This window comes from Giraffa tippelskirchi, chromosome 6 (assembly GCF_054371585.1).
Source record: "Giraffa tippelskirchi isolate mGirTip1 chromosome 6, T2T-mGirTip1v1.2.pri, whole genome shotgun sequence".
NCBI classification, from domain to species: domain Eukaryota; kingdom Metazoa; phylum Chordata; class Mammalia; order Artiodactyla; family Giraffidae; genus Giraffa; species Giraffa tippelskirchi.
In genome coordinates this window covers 67025390-67053167 of record NC_137280.1, presented here as the reverse complement: position 1 = coordinate 67053167, position 27778 = coordinate 67025390, and the positions used below count along the sequence as shown (strand labels likewise).

The 27778-nt window shown below is 42.8% G+C and overlaps 1 protein-coding gene across 1 annotated transcript in view; it reads left to right on the top strand.

Moving 5' to 3' along the window:
• The window catches only part of ADCY8 (adenylate cyclase 8), a 225441-nt gene that overhangs the window by 171062 nt on the left and 26601 nt on the right, over positions 1-27778 (top strand). The window contains exons 10-13 of the mRNA XM_081505325.1: positions 2772-2973; positions 5011-5100; positions 18500-18672; positions 26939-27017. Coding sequence (XP_081361451.1) covers positions 2772-2973; positions 5011-5100; positions 18500-18672; positions 26939-27017 — 544 coding nt within the window. The remainder of the gene's footprint in view (positions 1-2771; positions 2974-5010; positions 5101-18499; positions 18673-26938; positions 27018-27778) is intronic.

The window sequence follows — 27778 nt, the reverse complement described above, 5'->3', positions numbered from 1 at the left end:
AGCCTTATGCCAGGGCTTCCCAGGTGGCACTAGTGGTGAAAAACCCACCTGCCAACCCAGGAGATGTAAGAGACATGAGTTCCATCTCTGGGTTGGAAAGATCCCCTGGAGAAGGAAATAGAAACCCACTCTGGTATTCTTGCCTGGGAAATCCCATGGAGAGAGGAGCCTTGCAGGCTACAGTCCACAGGGTTGCAAAGAGTCAGACAACCGAAGTGGCTTAACACAAGCACAAGCCTTATGCCAGGTGACTTGGAAGAATCCAAAGAAAACTCTGAGCCTTGAAAGATGACCGGGATGTCCCTGCCCTGCACCCCACCTACTCCCACCGCCCCCAGAGAGTGAGAAAATACAGAGGTAGGAGGAACAGAGCGATTAGGGCATGTGCTTGAGGATTGCCTGGAGGGTGCAGAGAGGTGGAGAAAGAGAAAAGGCAGCAGTGAGAACCTGCCTGGCCGGTACACCAGGCGGAGGTCTGTAGATCACCCAGGTGGCAACCTTGACCATCAAAGAGTCCGAGTCTCCTGCTGAGCAGCTTTCAGACTCGCCCTTGCCTGGTTTGCCTCTGCCTTTGCTTTGGAACAAGATATTCGTATTCTCAGTGGCTGCCTCACATTATTAAGCTGCATCAGCATCACCCTTGGAATTGGCCCCTTCTCTCCTGGGAGCACCTGACAAAGCGATCCTCCTGCCTTCTTCGCCCGTTTGCCTCCCCTGAGTGCCCAGGAATAATGGTGTGTTGTCAGGAAGTGTTTTTCAAGCCTATTTAGGGGAAAGTTTCCCATCTGTGTAGAGCCCTCTGGGAACCCACTGCTGCACAGACCTTCTGTTCTGATCTTAAACTCTGCAAAGACTTCCTATCAAGGTGATCCATAAAATCAAAACTATGCAGGCATTAAAAAAAGAAAAAAAAAACCCTCCCAACAACGATATCTGGGCTGTAGGAGAAGTCACTTTCCAGCCTTCATGATGGTTGACCATGCAGAGGAAATTGACAGTCTACACACTGGTCACTCCTATTCTTCTGATACTTTGCCCACATTCCCTAATCTTCCCTCCCTAAAATCCTACTCTTCAATCTCCAAGGCCTAACTTGAATGTCACCTCTTCTGGGAAGTCTTCCTTGATTTCCTTTCTTATTTTTTTTTTTTTAATCATGTTTGTTTATTACCTTTTCTCTATCACAACACAGTATGTAATAGTTCATCATTTGCATATCCATATTCCCCTCTAGATTATGATCTCCTAGAAAATGGGCAAAATGTGTCTTTCGTCTTGGTACCCCTGATGCCTCCCTAGGAAGAAACCTTGTTGAATGAATAAAGATCACAATAAAACCACAGAAGCAAAAAAGATTACTGCAATCATGGGACCTACATTACTTACCAAAATGGCTAGACTTAGCAAAGTGGTGAAGCAGAGTGGACTTTCAATCCTAACTCTAACGCTTACCAACTCAGTAACTCCTGGGAAGTTGCTGCTCTCTGAACCTTAACTCTTTATGTGAAAAAAGAGATCAAAAGACCTCTTAGGTTTGTTCTGAGGAAGAGAAATGAGATATTATATATTGATATAAAGTGCTTAGCATGTGCCTAAGGACTTAATCAAGAGCTCAGTACGGTACTTACACTAGTGTTAGTCATAAGAAATGAGAAAATTTAGACAAGACAGTAAGAAGTGGTAGCACTAGCAGAAGGTGGGTTCAGGAATTTCCCTAGTGGTCCAGTGGTTAAGACACTGCACTTCCCACTGGGGGCACGAGTTTGATCCCAGGCTGGGGAAGTTCTACATGCCACATGGTGCAGCCGAAAAAAAGAAAGTGGATTCAACCTCATTCACTAAATGTACATTTGTTGAGCTCCAGTCAAAATATTAACGCCAAATGAATGAACTTCATTTTATGGAGGAAGGAACAGATATGAAATCTCCTACCATGTCCCTTGAGACACCATTTAACAGGCAGAAGTTCACTGGCTAAATCAGAGGTGGAGAAACTTGAGGTGCCAGCAGAGGACCCAAATGGCTGGGCAGAGTAGAGAGAACAAAGGATAAATTCCCAAGGAGAATCCTGGTGATAAGTTGACTGATAAGGAGAGGAAGCAGATGCCTCCAGAGATGGGGTTTTAGATCACCACCTGACACCCAACAGAGGTGCCCAGTAGGCAGGAGCTGCCATGGGACATAGCGCTGAAGCTCCAGATGTGTAATTGGGAGTGATGTTGAAACCTTAGGCAAATATGAGTCCTATAGACCCACCTCCCACACAGCACATAGTGTAGCCTCTGCAAACTGTGATAATCACTAACCAAACTGAGCCATGTGGAGAGGTGCCATGTTCAGGTCTTGGCATCGGAGCAGTCATGGGGGAAAGTGTTTCCTAACACCCACCTTGAGGGGGAAAAGGGCATATGGATCTCTCCCACAGCCAGAGTACTCAGATAAAACTCCAGTGGTGTGTTGCCTTGGCAGCAGTTGCCAAGTGAGAAAGAGGAATGATGAAATAAGTGGGAAAAAATGGGCAGAAGCAATAGATCAAGCCCAATATTTGATGTTCATTGCAAAGTTTCTCAAGAGAATATTTTATAGGGATGGATGAAATTTTTGAAAAGTCTCTTGTTAATAGCCCCTTTCCTGGGCAAACAGAGCTTTAGACAAATTATTGGGTGCAAGGACTAGGGAAGGGCAATTGTGAACATGATTGACAGGGTTGCACAGCAAGAGGGGATCCTTGATTAACACCATGTGACCCAACATTCTGTGTTTCCCTGCAGGGTGATGCCCATGGCCATCCAGTTTTCCATCCTGATCATGCTGCACTCAGCTCTGGTCCTCATCACCACAGCGGAAGATTACAAGTGTTTGCCCCTGGTCCTCCGGAAAACCTGCTGTTGGATTAACGAGACCTATTTGGCCAGGAACATCATCATCTTTGCATCCATCTTGATAAATTTCCTGGGTGCCATCCTAAATATCGTAAGCATTGCAAGTCCTTTGTTGTCTAGTGTGTAGTCAGGAATGAAGAGTTTATAGAACTTGGAGCCTCTGGCATTGCCTTCCTTGGTGCTACTTATTACTGCCTTCGTGTACCTGGTCAAGCCCCAAGTTCAGGGTTAGAGAAGGAAGATGTGGCTATACTGTCAGAACCGTGCATTTTACTGGTGGAAAACGGTCTTTTTCCCAGTGGTGGAGGTTATTTGCTATAAAGGAACTGCAAATGCCCTTAAGTTTCTGTACTTTCAGTGGCCAGTCAATTAAAGTCGTAAATAAGAGTTACTCCTCATTAAATTCCCACCTGCTGTGTGCCATGCTCTGAAGGAGGAGCTGCCTGTGCTTTCGTATTTAGTCCTCACATAAACCCCGTGAGGTAAGTCTCTTTATCCCCACTTTACAGCTGAGGAAACTGAGGCTCAGAGACATGAAATAACTTGCTAATAAGGTCTGTCTGACTCCATGACTCATGCTCATTCTCATCAGCCCAATTGTATCTCTGGGAGGGGGAGCGGGGAGAATGGAAATAAGTAGCTGTCATTTATTGAGCACCTACTGTATGCCACAGGTAGGTATTACCATTCCCATGTAACAGATGAGGAAGCTGCCTTTCAGGAAGGTTGAGCATCTTGCCTATGATGTTCTAAGAGTTCATACCGGATGTGACACATCAAACTCAGATGAATCTCCAACTGCCATATTTATCATTGTTTTTAATTTGGTGCTCCATGCTTCAGTGAGTTCATATTCTCTCTAGAATGGTAATGTGGTAGCTATAGGCATTTTCTGTGTCTATCCCAATAGTCTTGTGTTGTCCATGGTTTAGGAACCTAGATGTTTAGGAGAGATTTATCTGATTCCAGGCTTTGAACATTGAGGGAGACTAGTTAAGGCATCATCTTGTGGCCGAAACGATCATTGTGTCCTTTGGGCCTGAGGGAGGGTTTCCAAGTGTTCAGGGAGCCCAACTGTTGGACCCCCACAATTGTCAGCCCATAAGTCAGAGATTTACACTGCCTGAAATCCATTGTTCACACTGGATCAGTAATTACCTGGTGTCCACGTTGCTCAAGCTCTGTGGTTGGCCTTGTTGCAAAGAGACTATGGGACAAAGAAAAGGGGAATCATAGTCTAATTAAATTCATCATCTAATGAACATTTTATAGATGACGGCAATTGAAAACAGAAGTCCTTAGTGATTGATCGCAGACTGCAGAGCTGTAGTCAGGATCTCAACTCTCGATGAATCAGATGTTTTTGAGGCGTCCCAATGACTATAGGTCAGGGTTGCCCCTGGGGCCAACCATCCCACAGTGTTGTGGGAGGAAGTTCAGAGGCTTTGGAGTCAGATAGACCTGTGTTCAAATCTCACCTCCACCACTTACCAGCTTGGTGACCCTGGACAAGTTACTTTACTTCTCAGAGTTTCATATTTTCCAGTTGTAAAATGGGGATAAAAGTAGTAGCTACATCACAAGGGGGTTGTGAGGCCCTTTTTGTGCCAAGTGTCTGCCGCAGCCTAGGCGTTCAGCTGATGGTAGCTATTCTTTTCTGAATGCCGCAAGACCTCCTGCAGCAGCTCCTAGCCGAGGGAATGCCCGCCGCCCCAGTGCTAAGAGTCCTTCCGGAAAGCATGTCCTGTGGGTCCCTCGAGTCCCCAGCCATTCATGTGGACACAGGCTGGGAGTGTTCCCCACCTGATTCTCTCTTCCAAGCCCCACAAGCGCACTCCAGCGACCCTCCATGATGGGCCAGCGGAGCAGTCTTACCCTAGTTTCATGACTGGCTTGTAAATTTTTTTTTCTGAGCCAGTCCTTTCTTTAAAATGAAACAGAAGATCCCAGCTGGGCTTGCATTCTGAAATCCAGCCCCTCGAGGGCCTGGTCTGCCCCAGGAGTTTGCCGAAGCCCCGCAGCGATAGCACAGGACTCCGTCTCCAGCTCACACTGACTTTGTTGTTCCTGTGTTTTTTTTGTTTTGTTTTGTTTTTTGTTGTTCTTTTTTTTTTTTCTTAATCCGCAGCTGTGGTGTGATTTTGACAAGTCGATACCCTTGAAGAACCTGACTTTCAATTCCTCAGCTGTGTTTACAGATATCTGCTCCTACCCAGAGGTATTTATTCACGAGCTCCCCTCGGTGACACTGGGGCTTAGGCATCTTCACCAGCTCCGAATCAGCAGGACTGGCTGAAGGGCCCTAGACATGCTAGCTCTCCAGGGGCCTGTCTGCCCTCCTCTGCCTCTTCCTCCTTCTTTTCTTCTTCCTCCCCTTTCTGCCCTCCCTTCTCTCTGTGAATCAGCTGCTTCTCTTCTGTCTCTTTCCTGCTCTCTTCTGCCTCTCTTTCCCATTTCTCTCTTATTCTTCCTCCTCCTCTCCTTTCTTCTTCACTTTTCCCTCCGTCCACTCTCTTCTTTCCTTTACCTCCTCTTCCCTCTCATTTCCCCCCAATTCCTCTTAAAACCCCACAGTGGAGTGTGCTGTTGTCTCGAGTACAGGGCAGAGCACAGAGCTGTGGCTCAGAGTTTGCTGCACTGGAAAAGGAAAGGATGGAAGGAAGGACGGATGGAAGGAAGGAAGGAAGCTAGTAAATCACAGATGCAGAAAACAACAACTAAACATAAATCAAAGTGGGACTTCCCTGAGAATCCAGTGGTTAAGACTCCTCACTTTCACTGCAGGAGACACGGGTTCAATCCCTGGCTGGGGAACTAAGATCCCATATGCTGAGCAGTGCGACAAAAAAAAAAAAAAAAACTAAAAATCGATAAGTAAATAAATATAAATTAAAGTGGTATAGAAAGTGCCCAGAACATCACAGATTCAGGCGGTGTCCCAGCAGTCCACTTACCATCATAGTATAAGCCTGACCCTCTCTTGGCCTCGCAGCCACTAGGCTGGCCCTGGGTCTTGGGGTCAACCTAAGGGTCAAGCAAAGGACAATCTTTGGCTCTGTTAAGCCATGACCCAGACCTTTACGTAGTGGGATATAAGCTCTAGGTCTGGAGGGAAGACAGTTGGGATGTTCCAGCAGACAGCAGCCAACCGTGAGGACTTGGACAGACTTTTGTTCTCTGAGACCCCTTCCAGTAGTGGTGGGGGAAAGGCACTCTGTTATCTGACCTCAGCCCCAGAATTGGTCCAGGTGTTCTGAAAAGGACAGACAGTCTCACCTCTGACCCCAGGTAATAGAGCATCTACTGGATATGCACAAAATCATTAAATCTTCAAGATATGTGGAGGATGCTACCACCATCTCCATGTGGTAGATAATGAAATGGAGGTTCAGAAAGTAGCTTGCTCACTGCTACTCCTGCTGACCCACCTTTTTTCTCACTTCTTTTCATTCTTCCTTCTTTCTGTCTTTCCCTTCTTCATTCAGTTATCAAGACTTGCTGCTGCAGTTCAAACCACATCTGGCTTATTCATGAGCTCACACTTCTGAATTCAGGTTCCATCCCTAGGGAAGAACAAGGCTCTTCCTAAGGAAGTCCTGAGCAGGATGGGACTAGCTCTGGTTTCAGAACTGCGTGGGGCAGTCCTTGTGCTCTGGGACTTCCTCCCACCAAGTAAGGAGTGACCTCTGATTTTGTAGAGTCTGTGGGACACCAGTCCCCTGAGAACATCTTTATTTGGAGGGCATGAACAGTGTCCAAGAGGCAGTAAGTCAGCCAAGAATCAGATACTGAGTTAGGCAAAAGCTGGATTTCACTCCTAACTGAGCCCCTTTACTTGCTAGCAGTGGAATCTTGAATAAGTTCAAACTCTTTCTGAACCTCAGCTTCCTCATCTGTAAAGTGGGAAAAATAATACCTTCTTTGCACAGTGATTGTGGAGTTACAGAATATCAGGTTCTCATGGTGCCTACCTAGATGAGTTGGCAAATGTTGAGCTTCTAACATGTGATCTGACTTGAAGTTGGTATTTAAGTAATAATCTGGGCCTCTGATTCAACGCTGTGTATATACCCCTAGCCTCAAACTTGAACTCCCAAACTCAAGACCACAGCACTCATGGATTTCCCAGGCCTAAGAAAGTGGTGGGTAAGTTTTTGGATCACATAAATTCATCTCTGTGCCTCTGTTTCCTTCTCTGCAAAATAAAGATGAAAACAATACCTTCCTCATGGGTGGTTGTGAGGATTAAGTGAATTAATCCATGGAAAGTGTTTAGAGCAACACCTGCCACATAGTAGCTGCTGATTAAATGTCAGCCGTGATTCATTTACTAAGTTAAAAGGTTTTGAACCTGCACCATAAAAATATATTTATCTGTAATATGTACCAATGTCCTGGGCTTCCCAGGTGGTGCTAGTGGTAAAGAACCCACCTGCCAAAGCAGGAGAAGTAAAAGATGCAGGTTCAATCCCTGAGTCAGGAAGATCTCTTGAAGGAGGGCTTGACAACCTGCTCCAGTATTCTTGCTTGGAGAATCCCATGGACAGAGGAGATTGGTGGATTATATATAGTCCATGGGTCATGAAGAGTAAGATGTGACTGAAGCAACTTAGCATGCACACATGCACCATTGTACTAAAGTATCATGTACATTATGAAACACATTCATAAAATAGAATTGTTAAAAAATGAGATAAAATAAATGAATTGGTTTTAATATTAGAATTTTCCTCTCAAGACAAAGGATCATCTTGCCCAGGGGCCAGCGAACTATGACCACAGGCCAAATTCCACTTGCCATCTGCTTTGTAAATAGTTTTACTGGGGCACAGACACACCCATTTGTTAGCAATGTCTTTATGGCTGCTTTTATAATATAATGGTAGAGTTGGGTAGCAGTAACTAAGTCAAAAATATTTGCTGTCTGGCCCTTGCCAGGCAAAATTTGCCAAATTCCAACATCTCAGGTGCAAGAATTCCACTGGCCTAAAATGTGAGCACCTGGACTCTTTCCATCATCAGCTACTACAGCAACCTTGTTAAACCCACCATTTTCCATCTTGATATATCTGGCCATGTTTCTCTACCTAAGGATTTGTCTACCAAAGTAGAAGGAATCACACATTCAAACCTTCTAAAAGGCTTAATTTGCACAACCACCTCCCATCACTCACAAGTGTATATCCCCAAGCAAATCACTTCCTCTCTCTGAGCCTTGGTTTCCTCATCTATATACCAGACCTGTCTACCTCCCCCATAGGGAACAGTTCTCAGTCCAGAACCAGGTAATTAAGTTGGATGATGTGGCATAAACATAAGAGACTGTCATCATATATGGTATAAAGTAAAGTTCATTTCTGAACTGGAGCTTACGAATTACCAAAGAAAAAAAAAGAGTGAGGATATAGGATATGATCATGAAGAAAGTCATGTTCCACCTATGATTTGAGAATTAGTCTAGGAGAGCAAAGAGACATAAGTTTGTAAAGTGAATGGCAGTCACATGCACAAACCATTATCATCTCAAACTTGAGAATGTGGTTCTCAGGAGATTCAATGGGAAGATTTCATTTTACAATCAAACCCCTTTCAATATGTTCTAGCAGATTGAAATAGTCATTGACTAGTCAGCTATACTTGCAAGAACAGTCAGAGTATGCTATGGTTTTAAAGGGTTCCTGAGAACCAATTTTCCCTACAGGCATCAATCATCATTGGTGTCTTTGCATCCTGGGACTTTCTCCCATTTCTCTCTCATGAATTCAGGTTCTACCCAGCCTTCAAACCTTTTTCAAGTGTACCCAGTCCCTTCAGATTCAGTTCAGTCACTCAGTTGTGTCCAACTCTTTGTGACCCCATGGACTACAGCACGCCAGGCTTCCCTGTCCATCACTAACTGCGAGACTTTACTCAAACTCATGTCCATTGAGTCTGTGATGCCATCCAACCATCTCATCCTCTGTCTTCCCCTTCTCCTCCCGCCCTCAATCTTTCCCAGCATCAGAGTCATGTCCAGTGAGTCATCTCTTCACATCAGGTAGGCAAAGTATTGGAGTTTCAGATTTAGAATCAGTCCTTAAAATGAATAGCTCAGGGTTGATTTCCATTAGGATTGATTGGTTTGATCTCCTTGCTATCCAAGGGACTCTCAAGAGTCTTCTCCAACACCACAGTTCAAAAGCATCAATTCTTTGGCAGTCAGCTTTGTTATTAGTTCAACTCTCATATCCATACATGACTACTGGAAAAACCATAGCTTTGACTAGACAGACTTTTGTTGGCAAAATAATGTCTCTGCTTTTTAATATGCTGTCTTGGTTGGTCATAACTTTTCTTCCAAGGAGCAAGTACCTTTTAATTTCACGGCTGCAATCACCATCTGCAGTGATTTTGGAGCCCGAAAAAATAAAATCTGTCACTGTTTCCCCATATATTTGCCATGAAGTGATGGGACCAGAGGCCATGATCTTAGTTTTCTGAATGTTGAGTTTTAAGCCAGCTTTTTCTCTCTCCTCTTTCACTTTCATCAAGAGGCTCTTTAGTTCTTCTTCACTTTCTGCCATAAGGGTGGTGTCGTCTGCATATCTGAGGTTATCAGTATCTCTCCTGGCAATCTTCATTCCAGCTTGTGCCTCATCCAGCCCAGTGTTTCGCATGATGTACTCTGCATAGAAGTTAAATAAGCAGGGTGATAATATGCATCCTCGACTTACTCCTTTCCCGATTTGGAACCAGTCTGTTGTTCCATGTCCAGTTCTAACTGTTGCTTCCTGACCTGCATATAGATTTCTCGAGAGGCAGGTCAGGTGGTCTGGTATTCTCATCTCTTTAAGAATTTTCCGGAGTTTTTTGTGATCCACACAGTTAAAGGCTTTGGCATAGTCAATAAAGCAGAAGTAGATGTTTTTCTGAAACTCTCTTGCTTTTTCAGTGATTCAACGGATGTTGGCAATTTGATCTCTGGTTCCTCTGCCTTTTCTAAATCCAGCTTGAACATCTGGAAGTTCACAGTTCATATAGTGTTGAAGCCTGGCTTGGAGAATTTTGAGCATTACTTTACTAGCATGTGCTTCCTGCCAATCTCACATGTCCTTAAGGCATCATCGTCATACTCACATGCCATCATTTCTATAATTCATCTAGCTAGAACATTTCTCCCAACTCTTCAAGCTTCTAAATTGCTTTAAGGAGAAAAGACAACATTGTATAGCTATTCAACATTATGTTAAGGGCACCACACAGGACAGAATCCATAGTCAATTTAATAATTTTTCCTTAAAAAGATAAATTTCAAGTAGAACAGTAGAGATAAAATTGCCTTCCCACCTGAAATAGCTAAAAACAAACAAAATATATGAAACAATAGTTTTCAAGACACTGGGCATCAGTACTGAAGGACAGCAATCCCTGAAAGACAGGAAGCAAATTAAGTGAGCCCTATGTTCATTGGAAGGACTGATGTTGAAGCTGAAACTCCAATACTTTGGCCACCTCATGTGAAGAGTTGACTCACTGGAAAAGACCCTAATGCTGGGAAGGATTGGGGGCAGGAGGAGAAGGGGACGACAGAGGATGAGATGGTTGGATGGCATCACTGACTCGATGGACATGGGTTTGGGTAAACTCCGGGAGTTGGTGATGGACAGGGAGGCCTGGCGTGCTGCCCCGTTCATGGGGTCGCAAAGAGTCAGACACGACTGAGCGAGTGAACTGAACTGAACTATGATTGCCTGGGCTGTATCTTGCATTTAGAGTGTTTCATACTGGCTTAGGTTGGAAGAATGCACATGGAACTCAGTGCAACTCCCTGATTTGAGGAGATAGAACTGAGAATCTGAGGGGACCAAGGTGGCTAGAGTTTGTAGGACATACTGCCAGAGAGAAGAGAGTTTCTGAGAGAGAAGACTCAGAGATCTGCAGAGGATCTGATCAGTGCATGCATATGAGGAAACAGCAATGCTCCAGGAAAAAAAAAACATCTGAAAGGATTAGCGCCTGTTTCTCACATTGGGCTGGGAATAGTGTCTTCCCACCAGACAGTCTGAAAAATACCATAATTCATGGGACATTAAGTAGAGCAATCAGGTGAGCCTTGCTTCAGTAGTGTTCAATAATTACCCCTAGATTATATGCTGCTGCTCTAGTTCTTCCTTAAGAATAATCTTAAAAGGAAGATGGGACTTCCTGGTGGTTGTGCTTGAGTCTCTGCCCTTCCAATGCAGGGGGTTGGGTTTCGATCCCTGGTCAGGGAACTAGATTCCACATGCCATGCAGTGTGGCAAAAAAAAAAAGAAAAGAAAAGTAACACCAAAAGTCTAAGAAGACTTTTCTCCTTTTTATAAAGATCAAAATGTTTATTATTTTGTGTTACAAAAAACATCCAATCAGATAATTAAGTAAACATATAGGTCAATAAATCTTTAAGAAGGAATAAATTATTCTAAAAGAAATGAATCCTAGAATGTTTTCCCTTCAAGTCAACCACTCTGTTGCTTAATAAACTTATTGTAAAATGAGAAATATTTTATATTAGAAAATACGAAGTTATATTTCTGTATTGGAGAAGAATGTTCATGTCAGCCTTCTTTGTAATAGATAAAAACTAAAAATAACCCAATTGTCCCTAACTAGTTGAGAGGATAAAGAAACTAAGAAACTGTAGAATAGCCATCCAGGGGACTACTACCCATCAGTAGAGAGAGATGATCTCTGGATATATGTGCAATAACATGGATGAATCCCAAGATGAGTATGCTGATAGAAATAAGCAAAACAAAGCAAAAGTATGCATTTGTATGGGCCTACTGATCTAAAACTGGAGAAAATGTATTGATAAATTGATACATAATAGCAGAAAGAAATAGGTGGCTGCCTGGGGAGGAGGGGGAGGAACTTGGGAGGGGAGAATCATAAAGGGATACACTGAAACTCAGGCTAGTGTTCATTGTCATGATTGTGATGGTTTGTGAATGTATACAAACACTAAAGCTTAGCAAATTGTGTGCACTAGATATATGCCAGAGAAGGCAATGGCACCCCACTCCAGTACTCTTGCCTGGAAAATCCCATGGACAGAGGAGCCTGGTAGGCTACAGTCCATGGGGTCGCTAAGAGTTGGACACGACTGAGCGACTTCACTTTCACTTTTCCCTTTCATGCACTGGAGAAGGAAATGGCAACCCACTCCAGTATTCTTGCCTGGAGAATCCCAGGGACGGCGGAGCCTGGTGGGCTGCCGTCTATGGGGTCACACAGAGTCGGACATGACTGCAGTGACTTAGCAGCAGCAGCAGCAGATATATGCAGTTCACTGTAGGTGAATCCTAACTGAAGAAAACTATTTTAAAATTTAAGTGCACTGGGATGACCCAGAGGGATGGGATGGGGAGGGAGGTAAGAGGGGGTTTCAGGATGGGGAACACATGTAAACCCATGACTGATTCATGTCAATGTATGGCAAAAACCACTACAATATTGTAAAGTAATTAGCCCACAACTAAAATAAATAAATTTATTAAAATAAAATAAAATAAAATTTAAGTGCAAAAGAGGAAACAGAGGGAGAGAAAGGGGAAGAGAATTAGAGAGAGTCTTGAAAACTGAAGTCAGAACATTTTGGCTGAACTTGCAGCTCTGGTGCTTATAACTGTGGTCTTGAGCAACTTACTTAAGCTCTTTGAGCCTCATTTCCACACTGGGATAACAGCTGTGCCTACCTCACAGTGTTATCATGAGACTTAGATTGAGAGAATGCATGTATATGCTTACTACAGTTTCTGGTGCATAATAAATGCTCATTAAACATCAGATGATCATGATGATGAAGATGAGGGATGAAAGCTGGTGGGAGTTAAAAGAGGAAGACAAAAGGGAGAAAAACCAAGAAGGAGCAAAAGGAGAGGAACAGAAAGAAAACAGTGATAATGAAGCAAATAGTTCATGTTAGTCGCTCAGTCACGTCTGACTCTTCACGATCCCATGGACTCTAGCCTGCCAGGCTCCTCTGTCTGTGAAATTCTTCAAGCACATAAGCAGATATTTTAAATTCCAAAAGTGACTGTAAAAATTGGTGTTTCCTTAAACTCTTGATTTCATTTCTTTGGTTGACTTCTCAGGTAGGAATAAGAGCCTTGAATAATTTTGGAGGAAAATGTATTCACTGCAGTCTAAAATCTCCAACTGGCATTCTGGATAAAATTAGATTCTCCAGACTTTCACAGTGGCAGGTCCACGAAAAGCTTCAAACAAAAAAAATAAGTGTCAAATAGCACCATTGTAATTTCAAAACTTTTTCTAGTTGAACAGAGGGATATTATATAAGCTCATTTTTCTTCTACACTGAGCCAATTTTATGTTATGGCTAAATACATAGAGGAGATCATTTTGTTTTTTCCCAAATGATAATTAATTTTTGGAATTGCCTTTCCCCACAAAGAACCAAAAGCTGTAATAACACAATGTGATCCAAAAACCAAGTCCCATCTCACTGAAGCTTGGATTCCAAACCTTTAAAGACATTAATTGTGCATGGAAAACAGAATAGATTTGAATGATAGAAGCTGTGAGGTGACAGAATGAGCAAGCACTCTTCTTCTGCCATTGACTAGCCATTTAGCCTTGGGGAAATCACTTAACCTCTCTGAGCCTCAGTTTCCTCATCTGTTTAATGGAATTATTAACAACACCTATCTTATAAGATTGTTTGGGTGACAAATAGAGATAATATACATAAAACACTCATTAAATATTAGTTTCTTTTCTCCTCTTTCCTTAAAGCTTTGATAATTGAGTAAATAGTATCTGTCAAAGTAAAGATTTATATTTAAGGAAGGAAATAGGAATATAACAATTTTTTTTTAAAAGCCAGGGCTTCCCTGGTGGCTCAGTGGTACACAGTCTGTCTACCAATGCAGGAGATGTGGGTTCGATCCCTGATCTGGAAAGATCCCACATACTGCAGAGCAGCTAAGCCTGTGTGCCACAACTAAGGAGCCTGTGCTCTAGAGCCCTGGAGTCACAACTACTGAAGCCCACACACCCTAAAGCCCATGCTCCCCAGAAAGAGAAGCCACCACAATGAGAAGCCCATGCTCTGCAACTAGAGAGTAGCCCCCGTTCACCTCAACTAGAAAAAAAGAGCCTGCACAGCTGCGAAGAACCAGCACAGTCATAAATAAATAAAATTGCTTAAAAAAAGAAAAAAAATGGGCAAGGCTTCATTCTCTAAACATGAGATTATCTACATAATCACATGTATCGCGTGTGACTAAAAATTTGAGCGGGCCATACTTTCATAGCAATATCAGTCTCCTATCAATTATTTACAAAATGGCGACCACCTTGACTTGGATCGTTCTCAGGAAGCCAGATCCTCCTAGACCTTCACTTGTTGCCCAAGCCAAGAGAGTAACCCTGGAGAGCATACACTTACTCCAACAGCACCCCCACATCCCTCTTTGCTAACTGTTCTTTGCTGACAGCATATACCTCCTAGGTATGTCCAGCAATGTCAAATCGTTATCCTCTGGGAACAAATTTAACTTTTGAAATTCACCAAAATGTGTAATCTGGCTGGACATCGTTGTTTGAAAAGTGAAAGTGAAAGGGCTTCCCTGGTAGCTCAGCTAGTAAAGAATCCCCCTGCAATGCGGGCGAACTCAGTTCAATTCCTGGCTCGGAAAGATCCCCTGGAGAAGGGATAGGCTACCCACTCCAGTATTCTCGGGCTTCCCTGGTGGCTCAGACAGTAAAGAATTCACCTGTAATGTGGGAGACATAATCTGGCTAGACATCATTGTTTAGTAATCAAATATGGAAAAACTGCATTTTAGGGGGGCATTTTTCAAAACCGGACTCAAGATTATTTACAGAGATCTGAGCTCAGTCATCAAAAAAGCAGGATCAAGGTAAACACATAGTTCCCCAAGGTGACTCCATTGAATTGACCAATAAGCATCATCAAGAGAAGCATAATTCTTATATTTAAAAAAAAAAAAAAGTATACAAAAAATCAAATTATTTCCCTAAGAACTAGCTATCTACCTGCTCATTGGTTAGGTTTTACTTCATACTTATACTGTGAGTCATCATTTGTGAACATCTTTAACAGAGATTATGTCTTCCTGTGAGTTATTATGAAGTTAAAATATTGACCGGGGCTGCAATCCCTTCTAGGAAATAACCAGAAGAGTCCATCCTCAGCCCAAGTCAGACACAAACAGCACATCTGCTTGTGGAATTTAAACGCAGTTTCAACATATCTAAGTTAGCAGCTTATGATGAACTAAAGAACACTCATCACTCTTCCTCTAGTATTGGGGGGAGAGGGGATGTCAACCATGGAAACCATGGAGCTCAGACAAACCAAACACAGTTGGACTGTCCCAGAGCATCATACACATACAGAATGTCCCTTTCCCCTATCTGATGCGGTCCAGGATACAGCTGGGAGAGTCAGATCAGTTATCACCACTCAGCACCTGTGCTGACCCCAGGTTCATGACAGCCTCATTCCTGGGCCATGAGAAGAGTCAGAGCTCAGGAAGAGGCAGGGAAGTCACTGTCACTGGCCTATGAACCCTTCACTGTCCTGCTTGTACCGAGACTTGTAATTGCTAAATGTTCGATTTTGTGTGATTCGGGAGGTTTGGATCCTTTCTTTGAAAACTCTCTGCTCTCTTTCCTTCTTGTTCTGTGGCTTCATAATGCCATGGGATTTTGACAGCAATCAAATGGGTACAGGCACTCCAGTATATACTACCCCGTCAGTAGATGCGCAAGTCCCTTTAAGTTATCATTATGTAAAATTCTTCTTCCTCCTTCTTCTCTAAGAGGAAGATGATGCATTGTGACAATGTCCTGACATTAGGATGGTGCCTTCCAGCCTGGTACAATTCTTGGTGTTCAGTAGGTCCCCAGACAACAATTGTAGGGAAAAACTTCATTGTTTAGTTTATAAAATGCTTGTTTCAAGCAAACAGAATATTTCTCACCTTAACAATTTGTCAAGATGTGGGAATTCTTCAGTCGTTGCTCAGAGATTTCCAGAATTTCTTACCTGTCTCCTCTGCCCGTACAGAAATTGTCTCTTCATATCACAGGAGAGAGAAGACAACCAGTTGTTGAAAAGAGCCATGCATAACAAGGCTGGAATGATTTTTAGAAATTAAGCCCAGTATGCCCACTAGAGTTAACATTTATATACAGAGGTTATATCCAGGTGTCCTCGGTATCATTTTCCAATTATGAGAACTTGAAAATTTTACTTAAGCTCTATGAGCCTCACTTTCTTCATCTGTAAAATGGAAATTATGAATCCCATCTTGACTAGCTGCTTTGAAAAATCACAAGGGAAGACCATGTGTATAAAAATCAAAGTACCACCACCAAGTGGGTCTTTGATAATGGAAGTTTTATTCTTTTTTCCTACTAGATACTCAGAATCCTAACCTTTCAACCAAAATGATATAGTGGGTCCTTCTGTAAGGGAAATGGGCTGAGGATCTTCCTGTAGAAGGCTGAAGTCTACCTGGGCAGACTGACATCTGGGGGTCACTCTAATATTGCAGCCCTTGAGTGGTTCCCAACTGGCCTATTGCACAGCTACTTCTAATACAAGATGGCAGGTGTCATGCTAGGCTGTGAAGGATGCTGTGGAGGAATTGATGCCATACCAGAAGCATCTGGAGGATTTGCATGAAAGTGTCTCAGAGGAGAGGACCCCTGAGCTAATGCTGTGAGAAGAGCAAGGCTTGGTCACATGCATGAGACTTGAGAGAAACAGGACACTGGAGAAGCAAAGCCCTAGAGGAACAAGAGAGCAGGGACACAGCCGTGGGAGATAGCCAGATTATAGTGAGGCTGGAGCATATGTCAGGATTTGGAAAGGGAAAGGGAATCTGATATATGACAGTCTTGAGAATTTTGCCATGCAGGAAGGAGAATATAATTTGAGAGACTAGAGAGCCATGGAAAGACTTCAAGTTAAGGAGTGACATGGTCAGATCTGAATTTCAGAAATACTGGCTGGAAAATAATAGTGTGTATGCAGAGATTTCCCTTGTGGTCTAGGGATTAAGACTCCAAGACTCCACTGTGGAGGCCACAGGTTCAATCCCTGTTGGTGAACTAAGATCCCACATGCCACGTGGTGTGGCCAAAAACAAAAACGAAAACGATAATGTATATTCAGTAGGCATTGGGAACTAGAAGCAAACAGCTGCCAGAAAACCGTTCCAAAACTGTAAGTGAGAACTAAAACAGAAATAAGATAGAAGGAGAAAAGTGGATGGATATGAGATTTATTGAGGAAATAGAATCTACAAACTTAGGATGACCAGACTGTAGAATATGGAGGAAAAGAAAAGCAGCAAAGATGAGACTAAGATTTCTGGCTTGAGAAATGGTGCCAATGGTTCCCCCAAGAATTGGAAAGAGAGTTTTGGGGAGGTGGTGATAGCTTATGGTGAATGATGTTGGATTCGTGATTTCCAAAGATTTAGCTTCGGGACCAGGGACCAGGGACCAGGCTTGATCACTCAAGAACTTTTGTGTAGCAGAGTTTTATTAAAGTGAAAAAAGGACAGAGAAAGCTTCTGACACAGACATCAGAAGGGGGGCGGAGAGTGCCCCCCTCACTAGTCTTAGCAAAGCCTTATATACTTTTACCAGACCCACCCCCACAACAGACATCTTAAATTAACAAAATTACAACTAACAATAGAAAGGTCTTACCAGACCCACAGGGGCCACCCTTGTGGCTCAACTGGTAAAGAATCCACCTGCAATGCAGGAGACCTGGGTTCAATCCCTGGGTTGGGAAGATCCCCTGGAGAAGGGAAAGGCTACCCACTCCAGTATTCTGGCCTGGAGAATTCCATGGGCCATATAGTCCGTGGGGTCGCAAAGAGTTGGACACAGCTGAGCAACTTTCACTTTAGAGCTTCCCTTGTAGCTCAGTTGGTAAAGAATCTACCTGCAATGCAGGAGACCTGGGTTCGATGCCTGGGTCGGGAAGATCCCCTGGAGAAGGAAATGGCCACCCACTCCAGTATTCTTGCCTAGAGAATCCCATGGACAGAGGAGCTTGGCAGGCTACAGTCCATGGGGTCGCAAGAGTCAGACACGACTTAGTGACTAAACCACCACCACCAGACCCACTCCCACAATATACATCTTAAGATAATAAGATTAGTCAGAAGGTTCTTGTTAAGGAGAAACATGTGCTCAAGCAGGATACATTGTTGTTATATAATCATTGGTACAGAGTTTAAAGGAAAACATATCCTTGAGCAAGATGAGTTGTTTTGTTGTGCAATCATCAGCTCTGGGTTTAAAGAAAAAACATATGTCCTTTTCTCCTCTTTGAGAACCCCAGACCTCTATCTCCTCCTCGGGGACCTTGGACTTCTTATCAACCTACCTAGAAATTGACTCTCTCAGTGGTAAGGAAATGATGAGTTCAACTTGGGACCTGTTGAATTTGAGGATGGCCTGAGACCTCCAAATGGAGATGCTCAGCAAACATCTGCATAAAGAGACCTACTGGAATCCATGACTAGGAGAATGACCGGCCCACATTCCTGTTGAATCTGACCAGCTACCTTCTCTGTTTCCAGTACTTCGTCTTCACGGGGGTGTTGGCCATGGTGACCTGTGCGGTTTTCCTCCGACTCAACTCTGTCCTTAAGCTGGCTGTGCTCCTGATCATGATTGCCATCTATGCCCTGCTGACCGAGACCATCTATGCAGGCCTCTTTCTGCGCTACGACAACCTGAACCACAGCGGAGAGTAAGTGCCCACCACTGTGCTCAAAAAGAGCTCAACTTCTAGTGGGGAATGAAACCATTGGGAAAATGATTAAGGTAGAGTTATTGAAACTTAGAGACTGATTGAATATTGACATATTTCTCATGCACTCTCTGGATGACAAGTTTAGGCAAAATTCCTAGTTTTCCATTTTATCATGTACATTCACTACAGATTAATTCATGCATTGAAGTTTGGACTAAACCATAGCTCAAGTCTCCCCAAATGTAATAATTTACAATTCCTTCAACTGTAATAGCTCCAAGATTTGTAAGGTCTGGTTGTCATTTTGCTGTAGCACTAGTAATAATAGCAGACCCTGTACATTGAGCAGTTGCTAAACTCCTTACATTGTGTTATTTTGAAATATGGAAAAATACAACAACAAAAATCTTAACCTAGCTTCCTTAGAGAACAGAGCCTGAGGCAAGCATGAAGTGCTAATCCAAACCCAGGATGGCAAAAGTGAGGGGAAAGGAAGTGAAGAAGGGAAGGATGGAAGGCAAATACAAGCCATATTATGCTGCCCAGATGAATCATGAAGCTGGGGCTTTGGAGGAGGTCTCGAAGTACCTCTGGGTAGGCGACGAGGCAGGGAAAGTGTCTCAGACAGGAGGGATGGAGTCTGTTGGTTCCTTCCCTCTCGTTTCTCCCATTAGTCTCAGTTCATATTCTGGATGTACTTCCTGGTGATGTACTTCAGCCATTTCTACAGCCCTTGGGGAAACCAGACCCCACACCTGCCTTATGGAGCTCCGCAGGAGCTGAAAGTGATGGAAGGAGCCAGACACCAAGCACGGGGCTGGTTGGCCTCGGGAGGAGGGAAGGACAGAGGCCTCCCTGAGACCAGAACACATGGCCAACAGTCTGAGAGACAGAGGAGGTAGAGACAGTCCAAGAAGCCTCAGAAAATGCGCCTGAGGCTAATAATGGGAACGTTTATGATCCGACTCCTGGAAATAAACAATGCATACAATTAGTCACGTTTACTTCTGCATTTTTAAAAGGATAAAGTATTTCAGATATTGTGGAAGTTCCCTTCCCCAGCGTTGTTCTTTTATCCTCCTCCCAAGAGTCAACTTCTAATGCATTTAATGTATATCCTTCGCATCCATGTGTTTTATGTTGGATAGGCCAAAAAGTTCATTCTTATTTTTTCCATAAACTGAAAAAATCAAAACAAACTTCTTGGTTAACCCAGTATATATAGATAATTTTTTTTAACCCAATATATAGTTAGTTGTGTCTGTATTTTAAATTGTTTATAAAATTCTTATGCTATCATGTAATATTGTATTTTTTAGATACATCTAGGTTCATATCTACAGATTTAGCTCATTTTAGATAGAACAAACCAAGATATATTTATCCTTTAACCTATTGAAATGTTATTGATACTTCAGTGATCACCATTGAAAATATCTCTTTGGATTTAGATCTCAAAGCACACTTACTGGAATAGAGGGTATCTGCATTTTCAACTTTTTAAGATCTTGCCAAATGGCTCTCCAACAAGTTTGGAATGGTTTCTCTCTTACAAGCAGTTGTCTCTGCAATTCCTATTCAGGTCCTTACTGAGAATTTTATCTCATTATTTTCATTAGTAGTTCCTTCATCATGAATAAGTTTGTGCAGCTTGTTATTGTTTATTGACCATTTTCGGTAAACTTCTAGGTCATATCTTTTGCCTGGTTTTCTATTAGGTGGTTTGCCTTTTTCTTACTAGATTTGTAAAGGTTCTTTATAAATTCTAGGTACTAATTTGTGCCTGTTATGCGAATACAACATCTACCTTATATCCATTACCTTATTTAACGCTCATGGCAACAATCTGAGGAACACAGGCTCAGAGAGGTTCAACAATTACCTGAATGCACATGGTCAGTAGGTGACCAATTCAGATTCAAACTCAGGTCTTTCTGGCTCAGAAGCCCATCTTTGTAAATACTGCATACATGTCTCTCACATCAAGATGAAGAATCTCTCACCAAATGCCCAGGGTTCAGTTCAGTTCAGTTCAGTCACCCAGGGTTCAAAGAAAGTCAAAATAGTTTCAAATTAGATTAAATGGTTAGTGGCAACAGATGTCCCATCAGTTCAGCCACTCAGTCGTGTCCGACTCTTTGTGACCCCACGAACTGCAGCACGCCAGGCCTCCCTGTCCATCACCGACTCCCGGAGTCCACCCAAACTCATGTCCATTGAGTTGGTGATGCCATCGAACCATCTCAACCTCTCTTGTCCCCTTCTCCTCCTGCCTTCAATCTTTCCCAACATCAGGGTCTTTTCAAGTGAGTCAGCTCTTCACATCAGGTGGCGAAAGGATTGGAGTTTCAGCTTCAATATCAGTCCTTCCAATGAACACCCAGGACTGATCTCCTTTAAGATGGACTGGTTGGATCTCCATGCAGTCCAAGGGACTCTCAAGAGTCTTCTCTAACACCACAGTTCAAAAGCATCAATCCTTCGGCACTCAGCTTTCTTCACTGTCCAACTCTCACATCCATACATGACTACTGGAAAAACCATAGGCTTGACTAGATGGACCTTTGTTGACAAAGTAATGTCTCTGCTTTTTAATATGCTGTCTAGGTTGATCATAACTTTCCTTCCAAGGAGTAAGCGTCTTTTAATTTCATGGCTGCAATCACCATCAGCAGTGATTTTGTAGCCCAAAAATATAAAGCCAGCCACTGTTTCTACTGTTTCCCCATCTATTTGCCATGAAGTGATGGGACCGGATGCCTTGATCTTAGTTTTCTGAATGTTGAGCTTTAAGCCAACATTTTTACTCTCCTCTTTCACTTTCATCAAGAGGCTCTTTAGTTTTCCTTCACTTTCTGCCATAAGGGTGGTGTCATCTGCATATCTGAGGTTATTGATATTTCTCCTGACAATCTGGATTCCAGCTTGTGCTTCCTCCAGCCCAGCGTTTCTCATGATGTACTCTGCATAGAAGTTAAATAAGCAGGGTGACAATGTACAGCCTTGACGTACTCCTTTTCCTATTTGGAACCAGTCTGTTGTTCCATGTCCAGTTCTAACTGTTGCTTCCTGACCTGCACACAGGTTTCTCAAGAGACAGGTCAGGTGGTCTGGTGTTCCCATCTCTTTCAGAATTTTCCACAGTTTGTAGTGATCCACACAGTCAAAGGCTTTGGCATAGTCAATAAAGCAGAAATAGATGTTTTTCTGGAACTCTCTTGCTTTTTCGATGATCCAGCAGATATTGGCAATTTGATCTCTGGTTCCTCTGCCTTTTCTAAAACCAGCTTGAACATCTGGAAGTTCATGGTTCACGTATTGCTGAAGCCTGGCTTGGAGAATTTTGAGCATTACTTTACTAGCATGTGAGATGAGTGCAATTGTGAAGTAGTTTGAGCATTCTTTGGCATTGCCTTTCTTTGGGATTGGAATGAAAACTGGCCTTCTCCAGTCCTGTGGCCACTGCTGAATTTTCCAAATTTGCTGGCATATTGAGTGCAGCACTTTCACAGCATCATCTTTGAGGATTTGAAATAGCTCAACTGGAATTCCATCACCTCCACTAGCTTTGTTCGTAGTGATAAGGCCCACTTGACTTCACATTCCAGGATGTCTGGCTCTAGGTGAGTGATCACACCATCGTGATTATCTGGGTCGTGAAGATCTTTTTTGTATAGTTCTTTTGTATATTCTTGGAATCATATTACACCACTGGTTCACAGTAAGCTAAGTTTCATCTACCTATGATCTCCTGGGTAGCCCAGTAATAAAGAGTCTACCTGCCAATGCAGGAGAGATAAGAGATGTGGGTTTGATCCTGTGGGCGGGAAAATCCCCTGAAGAGGGCATGGCAACCCACTCCAGTATTCTTGCCTGGGAAATTTCATGAACAGAGGAGCCTGGCAGGCTACAGTCCATAGGGTTGCAAAGAGTCACACACAACTGAGCAACTGAGCACACATTCACGTACCCGCAAACCATGTGCTCCCCATGCTGTCAGTAGAATTTGCTTCTGAACTTAAGTGTCATAACCTTTGCTATGGACTTTGGTAGGTTCTGCAGATTCACAGATGAATAAGATACTGTAAGGAATATGCCTACTAAATCACTTCAGTCGTGTCTGACCCTTTGCGACCCTATGGATTATAGCCCTCCAGGCTCCTCTCTCCATAGAATTCTCTAGGCAAGAATACTGGAGTGGGTTACCATACCCTCCTACAGGGGATCTTCCTGACCCAGGAATTGAACCCACTGCCTCTTTCGTCTTCTACATTGGCAGGCAGGTTCTTTACCACTGAGCCATCTGGGATAAGGAGTTTAGAGGCAAGTAATTATAAGCAAGTGCATGTTAGAAAGTCGTGGTAGCTTACTGAAAAAGCATCGAGATGTGGATTGATAGTCAGTCTTCACCATTCACTAGATTTGTGAATTGGAATGTCTCATTTAACATCTGAGTCTCAGTTTCTGCTTTACTAGAATAGGGAGAATAATATTTTAAGTGTTGCTGTGAAAATTAAAGCAGGCAATGTATGCAACATGTTATTAGAGGTATGACATAAAATCATTGCTAAGCAAATGCAGTCATTAGTATGGCAACAGAATAAAAGATAAATTCAAACTGGCTGGTTTATTTTGGGTTTCACAAGGGGAAATGGGAACTAATTGCAGCATTAAAATTTGGCATCAGATGTGCAATGGCTAATGCTCTGACTTGGTGCCTGAGATGTGAATTCTCATCCTGGAACAAATCAGCTGTGTGACCTTGAGCAAGCATCTTATTCTTTCTGGGCCTTAGTCTTCAACCAGTAATTAAAAGGCTTGCAAGGACCATTATATGATGTATGGCACACATAATATGGAATTGGATGGATACATTAAATTCACATTGTGCAGTATTTAATTACACAGAATTATTTTCATAATACATACTAAGTGCAAAAACATGTTACAAAGCAGTCTGAGCCCTATGATTCTAAATTTGTAAACATAAATATGTTTTTGCATGAAGGAAAAGGAAATGACATTGAGCTGATTCCAAAATACTAATCATTGTTTTCTCTGGGTGATAGGCTGAAGAATAATTTTTATTTTTTTATTTGTGAATTTGTATTAGCTTCTGAATTCACTACAACTAGTATGAGTACTCTGCAATGATTAATGCTCAAATTAAATATTAATTTTATGAGATATCAGATAAGATGGTCTCTGAAGATTGTGGTAGCCCTGAGGATCACATTATTCTACATGTGTTTTCACTTAATTATATCCTTTTCTATGAGCATAGGGTGAAGATACTATCAATTCAGTAATTTTGTTAATACAAATAAATTAGTTCAAAATGTCCTCGGTTTCGTGTCTCTGCCACTTAATATCTGGCAAAGTATTACAGTTTTGTACAAATTTCAGCCATTTGGCTCTCTTTGGAAGTTCTTCAAATAGTCATCAAAGTTACAAAGAAAAAAAATCCTTTCATATCACAATTTTTTCTGGATCTTCTTTGGCCTGGCTAACTTACTGTGCATATTCTGTAGTCTCTACTCAGGCCATATTTTTGCCATTTGAAATACATCCTGAAGACTTAACAACTGTTCGTAAGTTTCCTTTACTTTCTTCCCAATGTGATCTAGTCATCTCTCTATTTTTAATCAACCACTACTTTCACAATAATTCAAGATGTATCTTCTCTTGAAGGTATGTTTTATGTGATAAGTTGCTGAGCTTTAAAAATTCTTTTGCATCACAAAGGAAAGCATATCAGAAGTGCCAGTCAGAGCAGGAGTTCAGGCTGTATTCATGAGGAGCTAAACGTAGGACACGTCCCATTCAATCTATGCCGTGTGAATGAGTGATTTTGTAAAATGTCACCACTAGGAGCAAGGTGATGTACTGGGAGCTTTAAGGGGTAAAGAGAGGGAGACATGGGCCACACATCATGCCAAGCATGTATGTTGCCAAGATTTGGTCAATTATTTCTCACAATTAAGGAGTTAAATGCAATTAGAGTCCTTCACAAGGCAATAAGCTGAGGTTCAGAGGTATTAAGTAGCTTGTCCAAGGTCAAACCAGTGGTCAGTAGCAGAACTGAGATTGGAAGCTGGGTCTGCATGAGTACAAAGCTCGTGACTTTATTTCATCAGGTGTCCACAAGCTTGAAGGGCCAGAGAATTGTGACATGAAAAAGGGTGGTGTTAGAATGTCCCTGTGCACAGCACTATGGTGATTATGACCGAATGAATGAATGAATCCTAGCCCCTAAAATTCGGGATGACAGTATATGACTTACAGTCCAGCTGTAAGCTGTATGGCTCAACCGGGTCTGAGCACTCTCTCCTGCTGAGTCTGCGTGTGGCCTCAGACTGGATGTATGGTATTTATTTATCTTCCCTGCACTAGAGGCTTGTAAACCAGCTGCTAGCTAAGCAAGATCAATGTCTCATACCTATAGACGCCCCTCCCCCATTTGCCTCCCAAACTTTTCAGTTCAGTTCAGTTCAGTTGCTGTCATGTCCAACTCTTTGCGACCCCATGGACTGCAGCACACCAGGGCTCCCTGTCCATCAACAACTCCCAGAGCTTACCCAAACTCATGTCCATTGAGTTGGTGATGCCATCCAGCCATCTCATCCTCTGTCGTCCCTTTCTCCCACCTTCAGTCTTTCCCAGCACCAGGGTCTTTTCAAATGAGTCAGCTCTTCTTATCAGGTGGCCAAGGTATCAGAGTTTCAGCTTCAACATCAGTCCTTCAAATGAATATTCGGGACTGATTTCCTTTAGAATTGACTCTTATCAACCTTTAATATTCAGCTCTTGAGTCTTGCCTGAATATCCAGCCTAGTTTACTTTCTCTTCCCTTATATTCCCATGGCAGCCAGAGTGTATCCTTACTATGGGGTGTACCATGTTATGAAATTATCTGTCTAGTTCTTTCCTTTACTGAACTGTATTGAGGGCATAGGCAAGGTATCTTCTTCAGCTCTGTATCCTATCATGTGCTTGGTACACAGTAGATGGTCAATAATTATGTGCTTCATTAGGGTTACAAAAAAGAGATGTAATAATGAGTTCCATCTATTATTAGCATCTTATCTCTAAGGAAAAGCAGATGGAACTAGGAATTCATGAATCTATATCTTGTTGCAGCCTGCAGAGTTCCTCGGAGCCCTAGAAAGCACATTTCCATTCCTAAGTCTCTGTTCTGCCTGGAGAGCTGGAATGGATCTGGCCCTATGTAAGCTGGGAGGGTCTTTTGTGTAAAGCTAGGTGAAAAGCTGGCCTTGGCAGCTGAGTTCATGCTGTCATTTCCCTGAGCCCCATGCTACTCCTGCTAGTCCTTGGGGAGAATAGAAAAGGGAAGGCTGGAGATGGCCTGGGTGCTGCCGTATTTATGCCCATTCTACTCTCTCTGAGCACTGAATCTCATCTCTGATGGTCCTGTTGGGTGCTTTAACACATCAGAGTCAAGTTACCTCTGAATGAGTTCTGAGTATATGTATGCTTGTGGGAGTAATGTGATCTGGTTTTGTTGTTCAGTCACTAAGTCATGTCCGACTCTGCGACCCCAGGGACTGCAGCACGCCAGGCTTCTCTGTCCTTCACCATCTCCTGGAGTTTGCTCAAACTCGTGTTCTTTGAGTCAGTGATGCCATCAAACCACCTTGTCCTCTGTTGCCCTCTTCTCTTCTTGCCCTCGATCTTTCTGGCTTTCATGGTATTAAAAAAAAACAAAACTCTAGCAGCCATGTAGAAAAGAGATTGTAGAGGAGAACAACAATGCCCAATATTGCAATAAGATTTTTTATAAAAAACCTAAGTGTGATTCTTAGAGCACTTAGAACAGGGGCTGCCACACAGCAAGTACAATGTGCCTGTCTCTTAAAGAGGACAACATCAAAGAAAGAGAATGTCTGTCTTCACATGTACCTTTGTGACAAGAAAGTGTAAGAGCTCCCTGAAATTTAGAAAAAAGCTTTTTGCAATAGAAGACATCATTATTAATGTGAATGCATTGTCTAGATGCTAGATTCTGGAGTCTTCCACCAGGTATGACCTACGTGACTTTGTAGCCTTGGGGGTCAACTGGTTTCCGATTAGCCTATGTGGAGGCCTTCAGAGAGCCCCTGTCATAAAGTGGGAGCTCAGAAAACAGCTGCTCCTTTCTTTTTATCCCAGTCCAGTCTGAATCTCAGTTTCATAATGGGTCTCCTTGAAGTCGCTTCATAGTTGTCAATAACCACACCACCATTTGCATTTCTTCTCCTGACAGAGATTTCCTGGGGACCAAGGAAGCGTCACTGCTGCTAATGGCCATGTTCCTTCTCGCTGTGTTCTACCATGGACAGCAGGTAATCTGACGTTTTCCTCTGACTGCCTGTGATTACCTGGCATTTCCTGCTGCCATAAAATTGGCCTGGGGGGCCACCACTCATCTCTGCAGTAAATGACTTTTAGTAGCTTGCAGCAAGTGGCGAGTCTTCTTTTCCTTCTTCTTTTATTTTCTTTTGTTTCTTTTCTTCTCCCCCCCACCCCCCGCCCCGCCCCGCCTTGGCTGAGCCATGCATGGCTTGTGGGATCTTAATCTCCTGACCAGGGTTTGAACCTAGGCCCTGGCAGTTAAAAGTGCCGAGTCCTAACCACTGGACCGCCAAGGAATTCCCAGCAAGTTGTGATTCTTAACAAAGCACTTCCTAGTATGGAACACTTAATAAAAAATTAAGATGGAGATGATTTGGAGAGCGATATGGTTTTCATTCCTTTTAGGTGTATCTCCTTCAGTCAAACTATTGTAAGGAAAAAAAAACAGAGCTTTCAATTTCTGGTTGAGGCCAACTGGGACCTCTCCCAATTCTGTTGCTGGGATAAAACTATTACTATGGCAGTTGATCTGGTGGGACAGTGGTAAAGAATCTTCCTGTCAATATAGAAGACCCAGGTTCGATCCCTGGATCAGGAAAATCCCCTGGAGAAGGAAATGGCAACCCACTCAAGTATTCTTGCCTGGGAGATCCCATGGATAGAGGAGCCTGGCAGGCTATAGTCCATGGGGTCGCAAAGGGTCCAACACAACCTAGCAACTAAGCAATAACAATGGAAGTTGTATAAATCA